Source organism: Pogona vitticeps, chromosome 1 (assembly GCF_051106095.1).
Source record: "Pogona vitticeps strain Pit_001003342236 chromosome 1, PviZW2.1, whole genome shotgun sequence".
NCBI classification, from domain to species: Eukaryota; Metazoa; Chordata; class Lepidosauria; order Squamata; family Agamidae; genus Pogona; species Pogona vitticeps.
Window position 1 is genome coordinate 348,712,403 of NC_135783.1, and position 20,462 is coordinate 348,732,864.

Sequence of the window (20,462 nt, forward strand, 5' to 3'; positions counted from 1 at the left end):
TGAGGTCTATGCCGAGATGCCTGAGGAACTGATGAAAGATTTTGCAGAGTTTAAGAAACTGGTGTTTGCCAGACATGGGATAAATGCGGAGCAGCTGAGACAAAGATTCAGGTCCCTCACCAAAAAGCCAGAACAGACTTTTACCCAAGTGGGGGCCCAATTGGTGAGGCTGCTTGAGAAATGGCTATCGCAGGAGGGAACAGAGACCTATGAGCAGCTTAAAGACTTGATAGCGCTGGAACAGTTCTATTCAGTCCTGCATGGGGAATTGAAATTCCAGGTGAGGGAAAGGAAACCGAGGTCTGTGGCAGCAGCCGCAGAGATCGCAGATTTTATTTCCCAAATAAGAAAACCTTTGGGTGAGGGGAAATCTGTAGGTAAACCCAAAGAAACCTACAGCAAGTACTCTCAGGGACCAGGGAAAAGCCAGCAAGGGGGAGGGGCCCATGGTGAAGGGAAGCCCTCAGACATGAAACAAAGACCTCAGATTTTGGAGGGAAAACCAAAACAAGATGAGAGAGAATCAAAATACACCAGAAAATGCTATTTCTGTCAGGGAAAGGGTCATCTAATCTCAGAGTGTGAGAAATTAAAGCAGCTAAAAGGAATGGTGCCTCAGAATGCTAGTGGGACCAAGCCAAAAGCTGTGTTCTGTGTCCAGAAAGAGCAAGGCTCAGTCTCACTGAGGGAGCCTGTTGCCATGGCTACTCAGTCTGGAACAGCTACCTTGGCTGATCAGGCTGAGGAAAATGGTCCTCTTATAGAGGTAAAGCGCTGCTTGCTGATAAAAACAGATTCTCAGTTGTTTGAGACAGCAGGGGTGGACGTAGGAATACTTGACCGTCAGTATAGGGGGCTGCGGGACACTTGTTCCCAGGTAACCCTGTGCCATCCAGATATTATTCCTAGGGAGTTTATAATCCCAAATGAGAGCATGAAGGTGGCAGGGATTGAGGGGCAGGTAATCTCTCTGCCAGTAGCAGAGGTACCTGTCAACTTTCAAGGCTGGAGGGGAGCTTGGCGGCTAGCGATTTCATCGACTCTGCCAGCAGCCGTGCTCGTGGGAAATGACCTGGCTGAACATGTGAAACGGGTGCTAGTGATTACACGCTCACAAGCCACCACAGGGACAGTTCAGGGGGGTAATGATGAGCCAGAGACGGAAGCAGAGGGGAGTTCAGAAGCTGTGGTGGAAACCTTAACCACGGACAGCAGATTTGGACAGGAGCAAAAGGCAGACGCCACTCTCCAAAAGTGTTTTGAACAGGTGACTGACGCCCAGCTAACACCTGAAACCCCAGTGAGATTTCTGGAGAAAAAGGGGATTTTATATAGAGAGACCCTGAGGAATATCTCAAAAGGGGGAGATGGGATCAGAAGTCAGCTGGTGGTACCTGAAAAGTATCGCCCCATGATCTTACAAAGGGGGCACTCTGACATGTTTGCTGCACACTTAGGGGTGAAAGAGCCCCTTGATTTGATCAAACAAATTTGGGAGCAGATCACCCGGGATGACCCACAAGACGTTGTGACATACATAGACACCTTGATGAATGACCTAAGGAGAAATCTAGAGCTGGCAGCAGAAAACCTGCAAGCTCAGAAGGTCAGACAGAAAACATGGTATGACCACAAAGCTAGAGAGAGGCACTTTGACCCAGGGGAGGAAGTGCTTTGGCTTAGGCCCTGCAGAGAGAATAAACTGCAGCTCAAATGGGCAGGACCATATAGGGTCATTTCCAAGATGTCAGACCTGAACTACCTTATAGAGCAGGAGGAGAACCAAGCAAGGAGGGTGGTTCATGTGAATGCCCTAAAACCCTACTACAGAGGGGAACAGAGGGTTTTATTCGCAATAAAAGCAGCTGAGAGTGAGGAAGCGGAATTACCCTTCTGGGAGGGTAGAGGGGAAGTAAAATACAACCCAGAGGAGGTAAAGATCAGTCCTGCACTCACCCAAGACCAGCAGCAAGAACTAAAAATGCTGCTTAGTAAATATCAACAGGTGTTTTCCAACAAGCCGGGGATAGTGAAGGGAGTGATGCATCGGATCCACACAGGGGATGCACCCCCGCAGGCAGTATCCCCATACCGAGTAACGGGACCCTATAGGGACAAGGTGCGGAAGGAGCTGGACGAGATGCTGAGGGAGAACATAATCGTCCCCTCTTCTAGTCCTTGGTCCTCTCCGATAGTCCTTGTGGACAAGCCTGATGGGAGCATTAGGTTTTGTGTTGATTACAGGAAATTAAACCGTGTAACCACTCCTGATGCCTACCCAATGCCCAGGCTAGACAACCTGATTGAAACCATAGGGGGTTGTCGGTTCATCTCATCATTGGACCTGGTAAAGGGATATTGGCAATTAAGAATTGATCCCAGGGATCAAGAAAAGACTGCCTTTTGCAGCCCTTTTGGTCTCTATGAGTTTCGAGTCCTGAGCTTTGGTCTCAGAAATGCACCAGCCACATTCCAAAGGCTGATGGACCAGACCTTAGCAGGGCTCAGTGACTTTACAGTGGCCTACATTGACGACATAGGGATCTTCAGTAATACCTGGGAAGATCACCTGATACACCTGGAGTTAGTGCTGCAGAGGTTAAGTGCAGCAGGGCTAACAGTAAAGGCCAGCAAGTGTCAGCTGGGTAGCCCAGAAATAAAATACTTGGGTCACATGGTAGGGGGAGGAATGATAAAACCCCTGGAGGCCAAAATAGAAGCAGTTCGTGATTGGCCTAGACCCAACACCAAGAAAAAAGTCAAATCATTTCTTGGGTTGGTGGGCTACTACAGAAAGTTCATCCCGAGGTTTAGCGAGATTGCGGCTCCGCTGACCGATCTGACGAGGAAGAAGGCTGATGACCGCATCCCGTGGACCAGCGACTGTGAGGCGGCGTTCCAGAGGTTGAAGGAGGCGCTAATCAACTATCCTGTCCTGCGTGCTCCAGACTTCGACCGGGAGTTCATCATCTACACCGATGCGTCTAACAGCGGGGTAGGAGCAGTTCTGTGCCAGGAGGATGAGAATGGTGACCAACATCCAGTGTCCTACCTGAGTAGGAAACTTCAAAAAGGTGAGAGACATTTGGCAACCGTGGAGAAGGAGTGTTTGGCCATAGTTTACGCGATCCAGAAGGCCAAGCCTTACATCTGGGGAAGACATTTTGTTCTGTGCACTGACCATTCACCACTGCAATGGTTAAAGACAATGAAAACCCACAATAGCAAACTTATGAGGTGGGCTTTAAACCTACAGGACTATGACTTTGAAGTGAAGGTGGTCAGAGGGTCAGTGAACTGTGTTGCTGACGCCTTATCAAGAAGACCTGAAGAATGAAGACGGCGAAAGAACATGGACTATGTGTATATAATGATGACAAAAAGTAAAATGTACCTGGTTTTGAATTTGGTTTGTATGAATAAAGGTAAATTGATGTAATGTATATGGTAAATGTTTAAATGCCTAATTGCTATGTTTAACTTAGAGTGTAAGGATAAGTAAGTATTATATGGTATGTATAACTGTTGTTGTATGTTTTATTCAGGTTGTTTTTTGGTGAAAAGCACGTTAGCTTTCCCCCTACAAAACAACTTATAAAGAGGGGAGGTGTTACATACAGCACTGATGTTACCTGTCTGTCATGGGTTTGGAGGGAAAGTTCCATCCTATGGGGAGTGGAAGGCGGGACATCAGGAGGAGGGGCTGTACTGTATAAATATGTGATGCCTGTGTGGTGAAAGGGAGACACTGAGAGATGCTGAGAGACACTGGGATGTGACGAAGCAGCAGCTGGGAAGAAGAAGCTGTTGTGGGAGTCAGTGTGTCAGACAGGGTACTACTGTGTGTCAGAGTACCAACCTGATAGGTTCAGGTGTCTGTTGGTTAGCCAGAACTGATAGGTTCAGGGTCTGTGCTTCAAGTTAAGGGTTCTGTGTGAACCAAACTGTATGCTTGTATGAGTAAGAATAAGCCACGTTACTTTATGTTATACACCTGATTGTTTTATTTTTCCCTGTGTGTATTTAAATAAACCTTATTCCTTATTTGTTTAAAAATCCATCCCTGGTCTGTGTGACTTCTTATAGGGAATGGTTGGTGGCAGCTTAGTGTAACTGTGTGACATATCCCAGTAGGTCTGGGTTTGTCACAGTCAGAAGTTTTCTTTTGGAGATCCTTAGTTTCGCCCTCAACAGAACCTTAATTTCCAGGTTTTCTATGGATACTGAAAGACTGCTAAGTTGTGTGTAGTGCAGGTACGGCTTTTGTCTTCACTTTCTACCCATGGAAAAGCTGTAAACCATCATTTTATGATGGGAGGTGATTGCCAAGAGGTGTTAAAAAAACACTCTGCTTGATGGATTTTGCTAGCAGCGCTAACAAAACATTCCACTTTTCCCGCTGTGAATAAAAAATAAAGGTTCTCATTTTCTTTCTTTAAAAAGAATCTCTATAGAAGCATTTCAGTGTCTTGGAAACTTACAGGAAGTCGGCTGCTGATATTATTATCATTCATATGACAAATATCCTACAGAACACTGTTTTTTTTTTAAACTGTTATGCCATCTCACTATTTATGCACATCAATCCATCAGACCTCTTTGAAAATATATTTTGATTCTGTATTTCTGTGATGATGCCTTTCGTTCTGAATCTGCAGCCTGGAATAACAGAAAGCGTCCTGTTTAAGCAAATTGGGCCTTTAATGATAAGACACTGCTCTTGACTTCCATCGTTTCCTTTCCTAGTTGTCTGAACAGGAATCATGGGCTGCCAAGTTAGCAAAGCGTCTGCTCAACTAGCAAGGCGTTTTCCCAACAAAGGTGGTCCATATAAGTGTCATGAGTGCAGCTGAAGACCTTGAACCAGAAGGGTAAACAGAGGCTGAGGAGAATGCTGAGCAATCAGAAACACCTGAATCGCCTCCAGATTCTCCTTCCCCAGCAGACAAGCTTCGGGCCAGGCTTCGGGGAAGACTTATGGCAAAAAGCTCAGAGGATCGCTCGAAGGCTGTCCACAGAAACATCCGTTCAACTAGCCCTGAGTATTGACAGGATGGAAAGGTTTCCAGCAGCTCAAGGGGCTGTTTTGCTATAAAAACATCTCCTAGTCAGCTAGAATTTCGTGGAAGCAACAAGTCAAAACCTTTGACTTGCATCCATGCTCCTACAACCTTGAACCGTGTTTCCTGACTCTGGACTCTGACCTTAGACTACGTTCTGTGAGTTGGTTTGGTAACTGGATATCGGCTTTACATTCCTAGTATTCCTGACTTTGGACTGGCTTATCGGACCTCGGCTGTTGTAACCCTCGGGAACGTGACGATAAGCAATAAAAAAAGAGCCCAGCTGTTCATATGATTTCCAGCACCTGGATTACAGCATGGACCAAAACAGGACAATTCTACCCACACCAAAGAAGTAGAAGCTTGAAAGGGCCCAGAAGGGTTCAGGTAGGATCACTCTGGGGACAGGTTGATTCATTCCAGCAAAAACATCACATGATCAGTGGGAAAGAGGGGCAAACCAGCACGTCCCTGCCATGGACCAAACAGCAGGACAAATGTCCATCTGATTGTCCCTTGTCTGCAGTCTAATACAGTAAAGTGCATTCAGCCGCTGACCACTGTGGGTGGAAGGAAAGCAGGCCAACTTCCTCTGGTCCCCTTCAGAGGTGACCAATTGCAGAGGAGCAGAAACAAGGTGAGCAACCAACACTTCAGGAACAATTAAAATGAAAAAAAAAAACCCTTACACCTTTTAAATTGCCCCAGGTTTTCCATTGCTTCTCAAATGGACCAGTATGGGAGCAAACATTGGTTTTATTCTGCTTTAGATTAGGCATCCTTCAGTCTTGAGAGACGATGGTCACATGCCCTGTATGAAGGGCTTGGAACAGTGAGCAGCACCTTGGTTCACGATGCAGTACAGTATTGCACGTACCTTATATCAAGGTTCTCCAGCCTGCTGCCATTCAGCTGTGATGGACTACAATTCCCACAATTCTATAGACCAGATTAGGTTAGGCCTCCTTCAGTCTCGAGAGACTATGGTAACGTGCTCTGTATGGAGGACTTGGAACAGTGTCTAGTGTGGCTGAGGAGGCCAATTCGAAAGTGACCATCCCTTCCACACTGAAGACAAATACAATCTGTCCCCTGTCCAGCTCCCTGGTTTTGCTGCTTTTGTGACTTCCTCTTTGCCTCGGCCTGCTGGACAAGGCTCTCTTCAAATTGGAAGAAGCCGTGGTGCAACGCCTGCCTCCAGGCTGAACACTCAAGAAGTCAAGGTTTCCCATCTGTTGAGGTCCATTCCTAAGGCCTTCAGATCCCGCTTGCAGATCTCCTTGTATCGCAGCTGTGGTCTCCCTCCAGGGTGATTTCCCTGCAGTAATTCTCCATACAGGAGATCTTTTGGAATCCCAAAAGATCTCCTGTATGGAGAATTAGTGCGGGGAAATCATAGTCAGCCATTCTCACGACGTAGACATTGCTGTTTACCTGTCCTGCTTTACCTGTTCAAGATCTTTAAAAGTAAGGAAGCCTACAGCCTTAAGTTCTGTGAGGAGTAAGAAAACGACGGAGTAAATGAAATATTTAATCTGGGTTGTTCTACTTTGATTCCCAGAAGCTCTTTGGGAATCTCAGAGCTAAAGTAGAGCAAAATGTTTCTTGTCAGGAGGCGAGTCTTGCAGGGTCGCACCATCGTTGAGAAGGTGAAGTTAAAAAACATTCCTTTCTCTTGTCTCAAGATTTCATCAGCCGGATCACTTTTGGGGAGGAAGCCTCATTAAGAAATGGCACAGGACTTTTGACCTGCTTCTCATCATTTCCTGCCAAAAAAGAGGCAATATGTGCAACAAAATACCGATCCTCTTTATAATGGGACTTCATGTGCATAAACACATTGTTCTGCGCAGGATATGGAAGTTTTTCTGTGAAGGATGTGCCGACTTTCTATGCAGAATTGAGTGGTTCCCCAGGCAGAACATAGTGGGAGGAGCAAGGAGGATAGTGAAGAAATTGAGAAAGCAGAGAGCCCTTCGTGGTTGCCACCAGACATTCTCACAACGGCCAAGCAGTCCTCACAGGGATCTCTTGTGATTGTAACATGCAAACAAACAAACAAACAAAAACCAAGCTTTTCTTGTGAAATTGTCACAATTTGTGATTCCTGGGCCTGTGATTCCGATGGCAATTCACTCAGATACTGTATATATAATTGTCTCTTCCTTTGTTGAGACTATTTTACATTCCCAAACCACAGGCTAAACACTTAATTTTAGCCTGTTTAGGCCCTTTAGGGCAAGATCATTCATCTCACTGTTAAGCCGGAGACGCCAGAGATAGAAGTGGGATCCTTACTTCTCAGACCATCTAGAGGGAGAATTTAAGTAGAGCAAAGTGCCTGTGTAGATTTGTGCTCTCATCTATTTTGGGCCTGGCGTATGGGAGATAAACTGAAATGGCCAAAGAGACTTATGCAATCGGTATTAACTCCCCCCCCCCCTCATCCCACCCCTTTTATTTCCCTTCCTAAATTGTCCTCTGAAGGAGAAAGCTTGTAGGACATCCATCAGCTGGCTGTGTGCGAGATAGCATTGCTGAATCACCGTCTGTAATCTCCACTCTGTAATCCTGGCTCTTGATTTTTTGTCCGTGATCCAGACAGGCTCTCACAGTGTAGGCAGGCAGTGCTTTTGCTTTGTAGATTGGGCTCCCAGTGCATTAATGAACCCTTAAAATCAGAGCATAGAAAAAGTTCAAAGCAGCTTCTGTCATCTCAAACAGCATTTTCTTCCTAGCTTGGTCTATAATCAGCATCTTAAAACTTCAGAATGGGAAGCAACCCTATGGATCAACAAGTCCAGCACCTGTAAGGGAAGCCCAGTGGGGGAATTGAACTCCCAACCTCTGGCTCTGCGGTCAGAGACCTAAGCCACTGAGCTATCCGGCAGGTCATCTCACAATCTGCATCTCATGGGATACTTTGAATGAATGAGATGGGAGGAAACAAGTCTGCAGTCGTGGCCCGCTTTACGATTGCCCCGCATTATGACGAAACCACATTACGACAATCTTTTTGCAATTGCAAAACGATGGTCTAAATAGCCTTTTTTGCTTTGCGATGCTCGGTTCCCTGCTTCGGGAACCGATTATTCGCAAAACAATGATTTTAAAACAGCTGATTGGTGGTTTGAAAATGGCCACTGGGTAAATAAAATGGCTCCCCGCTGTGTTTTTGGATGGATTCCTCACAAGACAGCCACAAAAAATGGCCGCCCTATGGAGGATCTTCGCTGGACAGTGAGTTTCCAGCCCATTGGAACGCATTAACCGGGTTTTAATGCGTTTCAATGGGCTTTTTATTTTCGCATTACGACGTTTACGTTCTATAGCGATTTCGCTGGAACGAATTAATGTCGTAATGCGAGACACCACTGTATATGCTTGTAGTCTGTGGACTGTCCCAGTGATTTTCTCTCTTCTGGTAGACAAGCAGAAAGGGGAGTTGGAAAGGGGCAGAGCAACATAATCCCTGTGTGGAATTTCTACAGAATAGAGTTCTGACAACATGCTCTAAGCCTGAAACATCCTGTTCTTAAACCATCTGCAAGGTAGACAACCTTTGTGGATCTGCTGCAAATCACCCTGAGATTTAGCTTGCCTAAAATCATGGAGGCTGTCTTTGAAGTTTTTCTTGAATGCCTCCAGGGTTGGAGCACTCACCGACTCCTGAGGTCACTGGTTCCACCATCCCACTGTCATACTGCTCTAACAGTTAGGAAGTTTTTCATCTTATGTCTCTTCTGAAGTAAAAAAATACAGAAGGCATCTTTCCTTACTGCTTCGCGTGACAAAACAGGGGGGTGAGTCATTGTTGTAGAATAGAGATGGACACAGACCGGAAAACTGGTGGTTCATGATGGTTCATGGCTAATCACAAACCACTACGAAGCTCCAGAAAAACGAACCGGTTCACAGTTTGTTTTTTCCGGTTTATGCCTGGCCCCTGCTCCTTCTGCCTCCACCTCTTGAGGCCTCCAAAGTTGGGCCACTCAAAATGTGTCTGTAAATGCCATGGACAGTAAGGCTGGCTAGATCTGAGTTGGCAAGCATGTGTACAGGAAGAAGGGGACTTTATGGGCATCAGTGCCTTACGACGTTTCAAGATTTGAACCCTTGAAACCAGGAGCAGGTCGAATTGTAAGCAAGGGTGACCGATGCAAAACAGCATGAGTATACATCTCTTTATTAGCATCTATGAAGGAAGGTGTAGCACTATTCTGCATAACATGAGATGTGATCTCTATCTGTGTCCTGTAAGGTATATCACTTCCACTTGTACAGTGCCTATAATTTGTGAATGGATTCAAATCGGTTGCCCTGGTTGGGAGTTTTGGGGTGGGGTCATAGCACCCCTAAAAGTAACTCACCGGGTGGTGAGCGCTCCAACATTGGAGGCATTCAAGAGAAATTTAGACGACCACCTGGCAGATATCCTTTGATTTGGATCCCTGCATTGAGCAAGGGGTTGGACTCTAGGCCCTTTCCAACTTCATTATTCTATGATTCCCATGCTCAGATTTCAAAACAGTGCCCAGGTTAGCATGTTTAACATATTGGGCTCATCCTGTTCCCTCCGTCAGATTATTATTTCTATCGGAAGTGAGCAGTGTGCATGCTGTGGGCCGTTTGTGGCCCTTAAGGATCATCATGGCCAATATCCTCCTGTAGGGCAAGCAAAGGGTTATGTCCCACCCATGTCACTGTGCATGATCTTGGAGTCACTGTTGCGCACACCACCGAGTGCTCCATTCCAGTGAAGGGGGATCACTCTTGTTTATGCAGGTTCCGGTTACCTACTTGTGCAAAAGCTAAAGAAAGCCGAACTGCTCATGAAACGTAAGCGATAGAAGTCAACAAGGGCTCTGTCTCATTTCTGTATCTCCCCCCGCCGCCTCCCCAGGGCATGCCGCAGCGCTTGCCACTGCCACAGATCGAACCATTTGGTTGGGAACCAAAGCATGGAGACACTCAGTGGTCTCTTTGTGAGAAGAATTGCATTCCTGACAGTCTTGGTTCCCAACCTTCATTCCCAAGATATTCTTGGACTACAACTCCCAGAAGTCCTGGCCAGCCCAGCTAGTGGTGAAGGCTTCTGAGAGCTTTCGTCCAAGGACATCTGGGGGCTCAAGGTTGTGAACCACTGCCGGAAGAAACAATAAGGAAAAAAGATGAAGTCCCACAAGTTTCTGGAGGCTTATGAACCTATAGAATGGTTGAGCAGAGAGGTGCTCCCCTAAATTTTGAGGTTCTGTGACCCTTCTTTAGTCTGTGAGCTCCCCAGACCTGAACCCCAGTAAGTTACCAACCCATTGTTTGTACACTGGCTTCTATGTTCAAAACAAACATGTCTTCAGTTAGTTACACAAACATAGAGTATATCCCTATATTAAAAAATCTTGCTATTTCTTTCTTCAGCCAGTGAGTCAATACTCAGAGCTCCATCTACTGGGGTTTACCAGCATTATTAACTCTAAACCCAGTAATACTGTATTTTTGCACTCCCTGACCGCCCTGATACGTACAGTTTCATGCATGCATATGTAACTATGGAAACACAATGATGTTCACCAGTAAGGATAGACCCCGTGGTCCATGAGGCGTCCCAATCCACTTGGTTTTCACCCGGGGGGGGGGGGAAATTCCCATTTTTTAAATTTATTTTTTCTTATTTTATGCATTAAATTTAAACCCCAGCCATTGAGTGCCGAGGCTAACATTTAAAAACGAAACCGCAGCTACCCGTCCCCGCTTGCAAGGTGCAAATAGTGAGATCCAGAAAAGCATTCCGGATCTCACTATTTACTCCGAAAATCCAGAGATAAAAGAAACGTGGATGGCAAATCGGAACCATAACCACTACATGGAGCCACGAGGATTTCACGGGGTAAGATGTTTCTGAAGGCCTCTTCAAACAATATAGTTTTGACCCATTTCCTGAAGGCCAGAAGGGAGCAGTCCTGGCACATATCTGCAGGAAGCATATTCCATAGTGTTGTGGCCACCACCGAGAAGGCCTGCTTCCTGCTGGCAGTCTTCTGGGCTTCTCTCAGGGTGGCAACACGCAAACGTGGATTGGGTGGCATAGGTGGGCAATCTTATGGAGACAAACTTACTTCTGTGAGTTTTTTATGTATTGCAATGTACTTCTTCATACTCACCCATACTTCAACCATGTTTGAAGACATGGTTCTCTAGTCTGTGAAAATGTACGTGGAAGTGTAATCCGCCAAAGCTGTCACTGGAAAGGTGCCACAATATTCTTGTGTTTATTGTTGTAGAAAGAAGTATCGACATATTTAATTTTTTATCGTTAAGGTGGACAAACTGGCCACAAAGTGTGTGTGCTTCCTTGAAAAGCATCCCCAGTCACTTTTGAAAAAGGCTTGTCCTGGTCACAAATGGTAGTAGGGTCCTACCCCACCTCCATGTGTCGTAGATAGAGCAGAGAGTGCCACTGTGTGAAAAATGTGGGGGTGGGACACAAAATTAGCCTTCCAAAATCTTTGTGTGTGTGTGTGGAGGGGCCCCCTCCCTGAGAAATTGTCCACCCCTGCAGGAGAAGCAAAGTGAAGTGACCGACTCCAGGAGCAGAGAAGAACACATTTCTAGTTACAGTGGTGCCTCGCTTAACGGCGATAATCCGTTCCAGGAAAATCGCTGTTAAAAGTGAAAACATTGTAAAGCAAAAATAAAAAGCCAATTGAAACGCATTGAAAACCATTCAATGCATTCCAATGGGCTAAAAACTCACAGTCCAGTGAAGATCCTCCATACGGTGGCCATTTTCGGTACCTGTATAGTGAGGAATCCTTCCCTAAACACAACGGGGAGCCATTTTAATTACCTGGTGGCCATTTTGAAGCTGCTGATCAGCTGTTAAAAATCATCGTTTTGTGAAGAATCAGTTCCCGAAGCAGGGAACTGATCATTGCAAATCGAAAAAACCCTATTTAGACCATTGTTTGTGATCGCAAAAGCGATCGCAAAAACGTCGTCATGAAGTGGATTTGTTGTAATGCGGGGTAATTGTAAAGTGGGGCACCACTGTATTTGCCTTACTATTATTGTCTTCTTCACTTTCAGGGAGAGGGTCAGGGGTCCATGTGGCATCTCATGTTCCAAGTAATTCATGTGGCTTTGGTTGCTAGTGTGCCTTGAGTTGAGTGAGTTGAGGTGAAAAGCATCATTTAACGTCCCACCTCAGGTGCCAATTTGTCTCCTGATATTAGAGATAAATACTGTTGTGATTTGGAATATCCCCATGTGGTGCAGTGGATAGAGTGATGGCCTAGGATTCGGAAATGACCTGAGTTCAAATGACTGAAGATGGTGACATGATATTAGGGGTTTCTATAAACCGGTCACAAATCGGTGGGATATAGTACACGGTGATGATTTTAGGCTGGGAAGCAACTGAATGCACCGGGGCCGGCCTTCAGATGAAATTGCCCGTCACTGAAATATTTGGTACTGTCTGGTTCAGAAACCAATGAGACCTGTAGGGAGAATCAGTGGCCGCAGAAGAGATTAACTGGCTGTCATTCGCTGTAAGCATTACGCACCAGTTGTGTTCCGTTATGTGTCTCGCTGCTCTACAGGCCCTAATGGAGCCTTACCATCATCATGAGCAGGGTTATCAAAGGAGAGCTTTCGGTTTGCATTTTGCAAAAGGTGATGATGTTGCATCAGAAGAGGGAACACCTGATCAGTATAACACTATCCTCAGAGTGAAATGGAAACCAGAAGGATATGAATGAGTGTCACTGCACAGGAGCGAACGAAGATTTCACCCTGGAGGTCAAACTATACATTACAGGTAGCCCTTGATTAGCAACTGAAATCAGATGGAGATGTGATTCAGCAGGCCTTCCTTGTTGAGTGGTCATACTTGCAAAAGGAAACTGTGCTTGGCTTCCAATGAGCTGAACAAAATTAGCTAAACTTGCAAATCATGAAAATCTCATTCTGTGTTGGCCAAATTTCTCAGAACTTAAGGAATTTCTTCTTTAAATGACAGGCTGTTTGTAATGTATTATTTGGCCCTGGGTCTTGGTTTTCTTTATTGTTCTCAGCTTTTTCCCCCCTGGACATTTAAGCAAGAAAAGTACTGGCAGGGATGGTGATGATGATGTCTCAACTAGGAAGAGAAATGTCAGTGAGTTGGGTGCAGAAAATAGCCGGACCACTTTGACCAATCCTGTTGAGTAACTGGGAGATGATGAAAAATATTAAAGCTGTGCTGAACCCTCTATCCGTGGATCATCTGCTCTCCCAAAAGGGGAAGTGCTTTGGGGGAAAGATGCAAAAATCTGGACAAATTTCAAAGTTGGTGTCTAAGTCTAAGATGAGCTGGCAGTGGGGAAACTGTGTTTTAAAAAGAATAACTCCTATGGTTTAGACACCTTCGTCTAAATTTAAGACGGCCAGACAAGGACAGGAATTTCTCAGACCTGTCCCCCAGTTACAAAAATCTTTGGGGGAATTTCTTCCCTTCTTTTGCGAAAACGTCTAAAATAGCTGGAATGAAAGTTTCAGCTCAATTCTGAAATGAGATGAGGTGCCTTTCGGATAGGAATGGTTCCATGTATATGACTGTCTGCTAGAATTTTGAGAGTAGTAGATAATAAAACAGTCCCATTGCTAATATGAACTAGAGTAGACCTATTGATTTGACCCAACTCTGGGAGGCAGTGGAAGATAGGAGGGCCTGGCATGCTCTGGACTATGGGATCACGAAGAGTTGGACACGACTTAACGACTAAACAACAACAAAAAGACCTATTGAATCAATAGCATTTACGTATGTTTTGATTTACCATACAGCAGTTTGTTTCATCTATTTTCTCTGGTTGGGACTGAATTTAGCCCGTTGTGTTCTACTGATCCATCTACCAGGAAACATTTGCACACTTCTTTTGTCCTATTGAGAATGTTACGTAAGAAAGTTTTAATAAGTAAAATAGTGTTATGCCTCTTCTCTAATTTTTATTCCTCTTCATTTTAGGAGGCATGGCATCCTCTCACCTGTACGATTACAGTTCTTCCAAGATACCAGAGAGGGACAGTGGCTCCTTTTACACCTCCTTGATATCCCATGATCTCTATACATCTCCTCAAGATTCCTTGTATTACACAGGAAGTCTACCCACAGGGGGCATCCGTTTTACTCCTTCAGACAGCACGGAAGGCTTGCACGCCCAGGATGGGGCTGCCTTTGAGTCCCGTGGTTTATTTAGCTCCGATTCAGGGATAGAGATGACACCGGCGGAATCCACCGACATCAACAAAACCTTAGCTGATCCCATAGAGCAGATGAAACTGGAAGCTTATAAATACATGGACATGAGTAGATCCGAAGAGATCCAGTGCCGGGAGAGGTGTGACACAGGCTTGGGAGATGTGGGTCCTCCTAGTTTGATTAATCAACGCCAAGAAAATAAGACTGGACTGACAGGTTTTGAGGAGAAGCAAACGGCCAAAGAGCCTGGTTTGTTTGAGAAGTCCGCTTTCGGTGATCATCAGTACCGTCCCTCGGCAACAACACCTGTGAAGATCACACTGACCGAGACAGAAGCCACAGAAAGATCTGGCACAAAAGAGAAAAAAAGTCCAGAAAAACAGGAGAAGGGCCTCAAACCTAGCCACGAAGTGGTCCCCACCGTGACTGTGTCCGAACCAGAAGATGACAGCCCGGGCTCTATCACCCCGCCATCTTCCGCAACAGGTAAAAACCACCGGCACTCAGTAATACAATCAAAAATACCTCTTTCTCCATCTGCATGTGTTCAGATGATGAGCTATGCTAGATTAGGCCTGCGGTGAATTTTAGAGGAAGCGCTCTTGAGTATGTGATCAATAGGTCTGAAAAATACCAGCGTTGAAGTCAGTGTGGGTACCAGCTCAGCTGTGAGCACAAGATGCTTCTAGGTGGGTTGTGAGTAGAGATTGGGGTCTTCGTATATGAATATCAACCTCTAGGCAAAATCCGGAGCCAGAGTCCCAGAGGCAGTTCGTGTCGTTCTGGCAACTCCTGCGACGTCGCTGGAACCATTTGTATTGGCTCTTGCCTTTCCATTGGACTATTTCAGTGACGTGGAGAGGGGGGATTTGCTGCTTGGGTAACAGCCTATCCTCCATATTATTTTACTCAAGCTTCATGCCCTGGAGAGGACACTCCAGCTTCAAAACACTAGACGCTGTTCCAAGTCCTCCTTACAGAGCACGTTACCATAGTCTCTCGAGACTGAAGGATGCCTATGTATGTGGACTTAACAAGAGGCCGGCCCCTGTTGCTGGCCCATCCACTTGCGCGTCTGGCAGCAGCCGTAGCCTCACTCATCCTTCCAATCGCTCCTGGAGCTCCAGTCTCTTCCTGCTCGGCTAGCGGCTCAGCAGCCATGCAGGGAGACTGGTCCTCCCTTAATGCCTGGACCGCCCAGCTGAGCAGGAAGAGAGTGGACTTCCGGGAGCAATTGGAAGGATGAGCGAGGCTGCCGCCCGCTGGCGGACACAGGGGCTGGCCCCTCATTAAGTCCGGCTGTGCGACGATATTCGTATACGAATACCCCCATCTCTAGTTATGAGCAGAATATCCCCAAATTATGTTATCCAATCTTTCCAAGTTAGAAAGGGACACAAAAAAGGGCTCGCCATAGCACTGAACTCTGCTCACCAGAAGAAACCTTTGAACAAAATAAACGATGCCTCCCAGGAAAGGGGGGGGGGGAATGCTCCAGAAAGTGTGGGTTTTGTTACTCTTGTTCCCAAGGCAGGCATCATGTCATGTGGCTGACAAGGGTGTGGGGGACCTAAAATAGTCATTGACAATCCAGGTATATGTACGGGAACATATACTCTGCCATTATATTAGATGTCTTTATAGATTAGGCATCCTTCAGTCTCGAGAGACGATGCTAACGTGCTCTAAATAGAGGTCTTGGAATAGCTGCCTAGAGTGGTCTGTTGATCAGATAGGCGGGATATTAAATAAATAAATAAACAAACAAACAAACAAACAAACAAACAAACAAATAAATAAATTAAATAAATAAATAAATAAATAAATAAATAAATAAATAAATAAATAAATAAATAAATAAATAGCATCTATTGTGGCTGAGAAGGCCAATTCGAGAGTGACAATGCCTTCCACACTGAAGACAAATACAATCTGTCCCCTGTCCAGCTCCCTAATTTTGTTGCTTTCGTGACTGCCTCTTTGCCTTGGCCTGCTGGACGAGGGTCTCTTCAAACTGGGAGAAGCCGTGGTGCACTGCCTGCCTCCAGGCTGAACGCTCAGATGTCAGGGTTTTCCATCTGTTGAAATCCATTTCTAAGGCCTTCAGATCCTGCTTGCAGATGTCCTTGCATTGCAGCTGTGGCCTTCTTCCCTGCACTCATTCTCCATCCAGGAGATCTTTTATATAACCCAAAATTATGGGTTCTTAGTTGCATGCATCTACCTCTTTTCTTCATTTTGCCCAACTCAATTCTAATTTTATGTTTTTGTGGAGTTTGGAGGAAAGGCCTGGAGCAATAGAAGGATAGACAGTTGTGCCAGCAAGGGTCTGAGCTGTAGCTGGAGAGGTCAAGGGGAGGAAGCGATAAGAAAGGAATAATGAGGTGGATTGATCACTCCCTCACTGCATTAGTGGAATCTTGCAAGGAAATCTGCTATCTTCTGATATTTAATACCCGGATATTAACAATAGATATTATTCATTCTAGTAAACTTGATCCTTTCTTTGGAAGATGGAATGGTAATGCCCTATCAACAGAGCTTGGAAAAGTGCTGGATTATATCCTCCTACAGCCTCCTAGTGATGCTGCAGGGTGAATGATGAGACTTGTTATTGGAAAGTAGACTTTTCCAAACTCTGCTTTTATGTAGCACTGTCTTCTCTTTTGACTTTGCTTAGGTCTGGTAGCTGATGACAGATAGTTGGCAAAATCAAGAAACTGCCACCCATCCAGAATGTGCCCTGAATTACACCAGGTTCTGGTCTGTTTGGCTATGTAGATCAAAGGGATTGTGTAGAGAATTACAGGGGAAGAAATTCTTTTTTCTTCTGTATCCCCAACTCCTGATGTCATTCTGGGACCAGAACAGCCTTCCTGCATGTTTGCTGCCCTACCAGTGTATGATGTCTGCTCATCCTATAAATTTGTAGATAACTAATTTATAACGTGCCTTTCCAGTGCTGTCTCCTTTCTCAGATTCGCACCTCATTAGAGATGCATGAAAGTGGAGAGGATTCTGCTCAGAAACAGTCAGGGTTTCCTTTTTTTTAAAGTTAATTTGTCTACCATTTCCCTTGAGTAAGGCTTGGGTTTTTTGGTGAGCACTTGGGAACAAATCAGGAGATAAAAACTAAAGAAAACCCATCTCCAAAAGCTGTGGTTTTGTCCACGAACCATTATCAAGGCTACAGGGACTTTAACACTCTCTCTTTACGGTTAGTGGGAAACTTTGTGCCTGTCTCCATCATTTTAAAAATCGTGGAGTAAGATGGAGCAGGGTTAAACCCTACTTTGCTGTAGACCTTTGGATCCAGAGGATTTTTCAGGGTAGAATTTGTTTTCTTCCCATGTATGGCCATTTCAGGAGCCAAACGCTTGGCTGACGGTGCCCATGGAAAAAGAACGGTCAGCGGGTGGGTTGAAAGCCAAATCAACGCAGAAGGGCCTAGCTTAGTTCTATTCCAACATCCGGGCAGGGAGTGCTTGGCTACTTGAACCCATCCCCGCCCACTTTCAAATGCTGCTCCGGCATCTCTGAATGTCACACAATGTGGAACTTTCCTTCTGATTTGCAACATACAAAAGACAACATGAAGAGACACAGACCCTCCATATGTGAAAAACGCCCAGGAAAGACCCTGGAGCTGAGGGTGGGGAGAGGAGGTGTGTGCATTTGTATTTATTGGATGACAATTCCCAGGATTCTCTGGGCCTCTATTTTGCCCAAGGAATTCTGGGAGATCTAATCTAAAAGCACAAATCTGTGCACCCCTATTGGAGATGATATGGCTTGTAAATGTGGAACGGTTGCTTCTGAAATCCTTCACCAGTAGCCAGGCTGGATGGGCTTAGGGCAGTTGAAGTGGGGCAATATTTGTGGGGCAGTAGGCCCCACGGAGTTGTTCCAAAGTATGTGCATGATCGTTCTCAGTGCGGCTTCTGTCTAATTTGTATGAAAAATCTTGGCGCACTTGCTCTAGAACTTGAAGGTTGGGAGGTCATTTAGTACTTGCTAACCAAAACATTTCCTTCCTCTCTTTGTCCCGTGTCAACGTCCCTCTCCTGTTCCTCCTCATCTCCTCCTTCTTCCCTCCTGCCCCTTTTCCTCTGGTTTTACCTCGAAATTCTAGAACCATCCGGCTCAGAGTCCCACGGTAAAGGAAGTCTGTCTGAAGACGATCTGATCAGTGCCATGAAAGAAGCAAAGAGCTTCTCCCACGAACAGCCCGAAGGCCAGAGATCTTCGGCGATTGCCCCAGAGAAACAAGGTCTTCAAAACATGATGCCGGATCTCTCCGCCGGCAGCAAACTTCACTTAGATAACGAAGCAAGCAGTGCCGAATCTGGCGATTCTGAGATAGAGCTGGTCTCGGAAGACCCATTAGCGGCCGAAGAGGTTCTCCACTCCAACTACATGACCTTTGGGGGCCACGCGGGGGGCCCTCCTCCTTCCCCAGCCTCTCCCTCCATCCAGTATAGCATCCTGAGGGAGGAACGTGAGGCGGAACTGGACAGCGAACTCATAATCGAATCGTGTGATGCTTCATCGGCTTCCGAGGAGAGCCCGAAACGGGAGCACGACTCTCCCTTGATGAAGCCGATCATTATGGACATCATCCAGGAGGAGAACCATTCTAGAAACGAAAACGCCGGGGCTCCCAATTACAAAGTGGGGAGCTCAAAGGAGAGCAGGATGAACAGGGAAAACCTAGCAGACTCCGCTGCCTACTTGAAGTGCTCTTTTGGGGTGCCGAAGGTGGACGCGGCATCTTTCCCTGCCATTGGCTCTGAAGAGATCAAGGGCAAAGCCGCTCAGAAGAAGTCGGCCACAGCGGTGGCCACTGTGGCCGCAAGCAAGCCGGTGTTTAGGAGTCCCTGGCCTTCTCCACCGTTGCCGTTTCTGAATAAGCAAAAAGGTAATTCCATATTTTTTTTCTTGTTCTCTAAAGCAGCCATTCTCATTGGGGGGGGGTGTCCGTGTGGCCCCTTGGTGACCCCTGGCACATTTGAAGGGGGCCACACAGACTGGATACACTTCTTCACACCCCACCTTATGAGGTTTGTTATGCGATTTACACAACCCTGATTCGGCTCATATTTCTTTCATGTTTTGTTTACGGCTGTGGCCAAAAAGTTTGAGAATGGCTGCTCTCTGAAGTCATGGACATTTGCTGCTCGTATATGGACAGAATATTCTGACGCAGCACAAACTGGCTCAGTGAACTGTTTTTGTCTTCTCCTGCAGAATAATTTCTAATTGTTTATTATTTATTTATTTATTTTTTAAAAAAATTCCCCACCTTTCTCTTTGAAAAAGGACCCAAGGTGGCTTACAACGTTGAAAGATAATATTTTAAGTTGAAAACAATGAGTATTCAAAGGCGACTAACATCAAAGACATTATTTGAATCTAGGAACAATGAGTAGGTTAAAAGGCAATATAAAAAGCTAAGAACGTCATCATTAAAAGGCAATATGAAAGGTAAGAACAATAAGTATGCAAATATCAAAAAGAAAAACAAATGCCACCCTGAAAAATGGAAAACACAAGTAGTACTATACACCTAGTCAAAGCAGTCATGCATAACAATTCCTCTAAACATCACACACAGGTAGCTGGTTTACTGAGGGAAGGCTTTCCTGAAGAGAAACGGCTTTGCCTGCTTGCGGAAGGACAGCAAAGATGAGGCCAGGCTGGCCTCCAGTGGAAGGGAGTTCCAGAGTCTAAAGGAGCAGCCACAGAGAAGGCCCTCTCCTGTGTCCCCACCAAGCACACCTGTGAAGGTGATGGTACAGAGAGAAAAGCCTCCCCTGATGATCTTAACACCTGAGCTGGCTCATAATGGGAGATATGATCTTTGAGATAGCTTGGACCCAGGGCTGTTTAGGGCTGTATAGGTTAAAACCAGCACTTTGAATTGTTCTATGAAAGGTAAATACATTTAGGAAGGAAATTATTAACAGTAGGAGCCCATAAAGGCTGAGAACGTACAATCAAATACTGAAGAATTTGCTGTGGGTGTAAAACGTATGCATTTGCTTTTTTTAAACTGATCACATGACACAAAGCGCATTAGAACGAGCCCAGCCCTTTTTGCTCCTAAGATGGAGGTTTTTTAAAATATCTATTTCTGGGTGGGATGCGGTTCCACTTTT

The 20,462-nt window shown here is 45.6% G+C and overlaps 1 protein-coding gene across 2 annotated transcripts in view; it reads left to right on the forward strand.

Moving 5' to 3' along the window:
- Positions 1 to 20,462, forward strand: part of RTN1 (reticulon 1) — a 156,909-nt gene that overhangs the window by 67,327 nt on the left and 69,120 nt on the right. For both annotated transcript variants that reach the window (XR_013540863.1, XM_072986818.2), the window contains exons 2-3: positions 14,071 to 14,790; positions 18,437 to 19,222. Coding sequence is in view for 1 of the 2 variants with exons in the window: in XM_072986818.2 (XP_072842919.2) it covers positions 14,071 to 14,790; positions 18,437 to 19,222 (1,506 nt within the window). In the remaining variant the exon portion in view is untranslated. The remainder of the gene's footprint in view (positions 1 to 14,070; positions 14,791 to 18,436; positions 19,223 to 20,462) is intronic.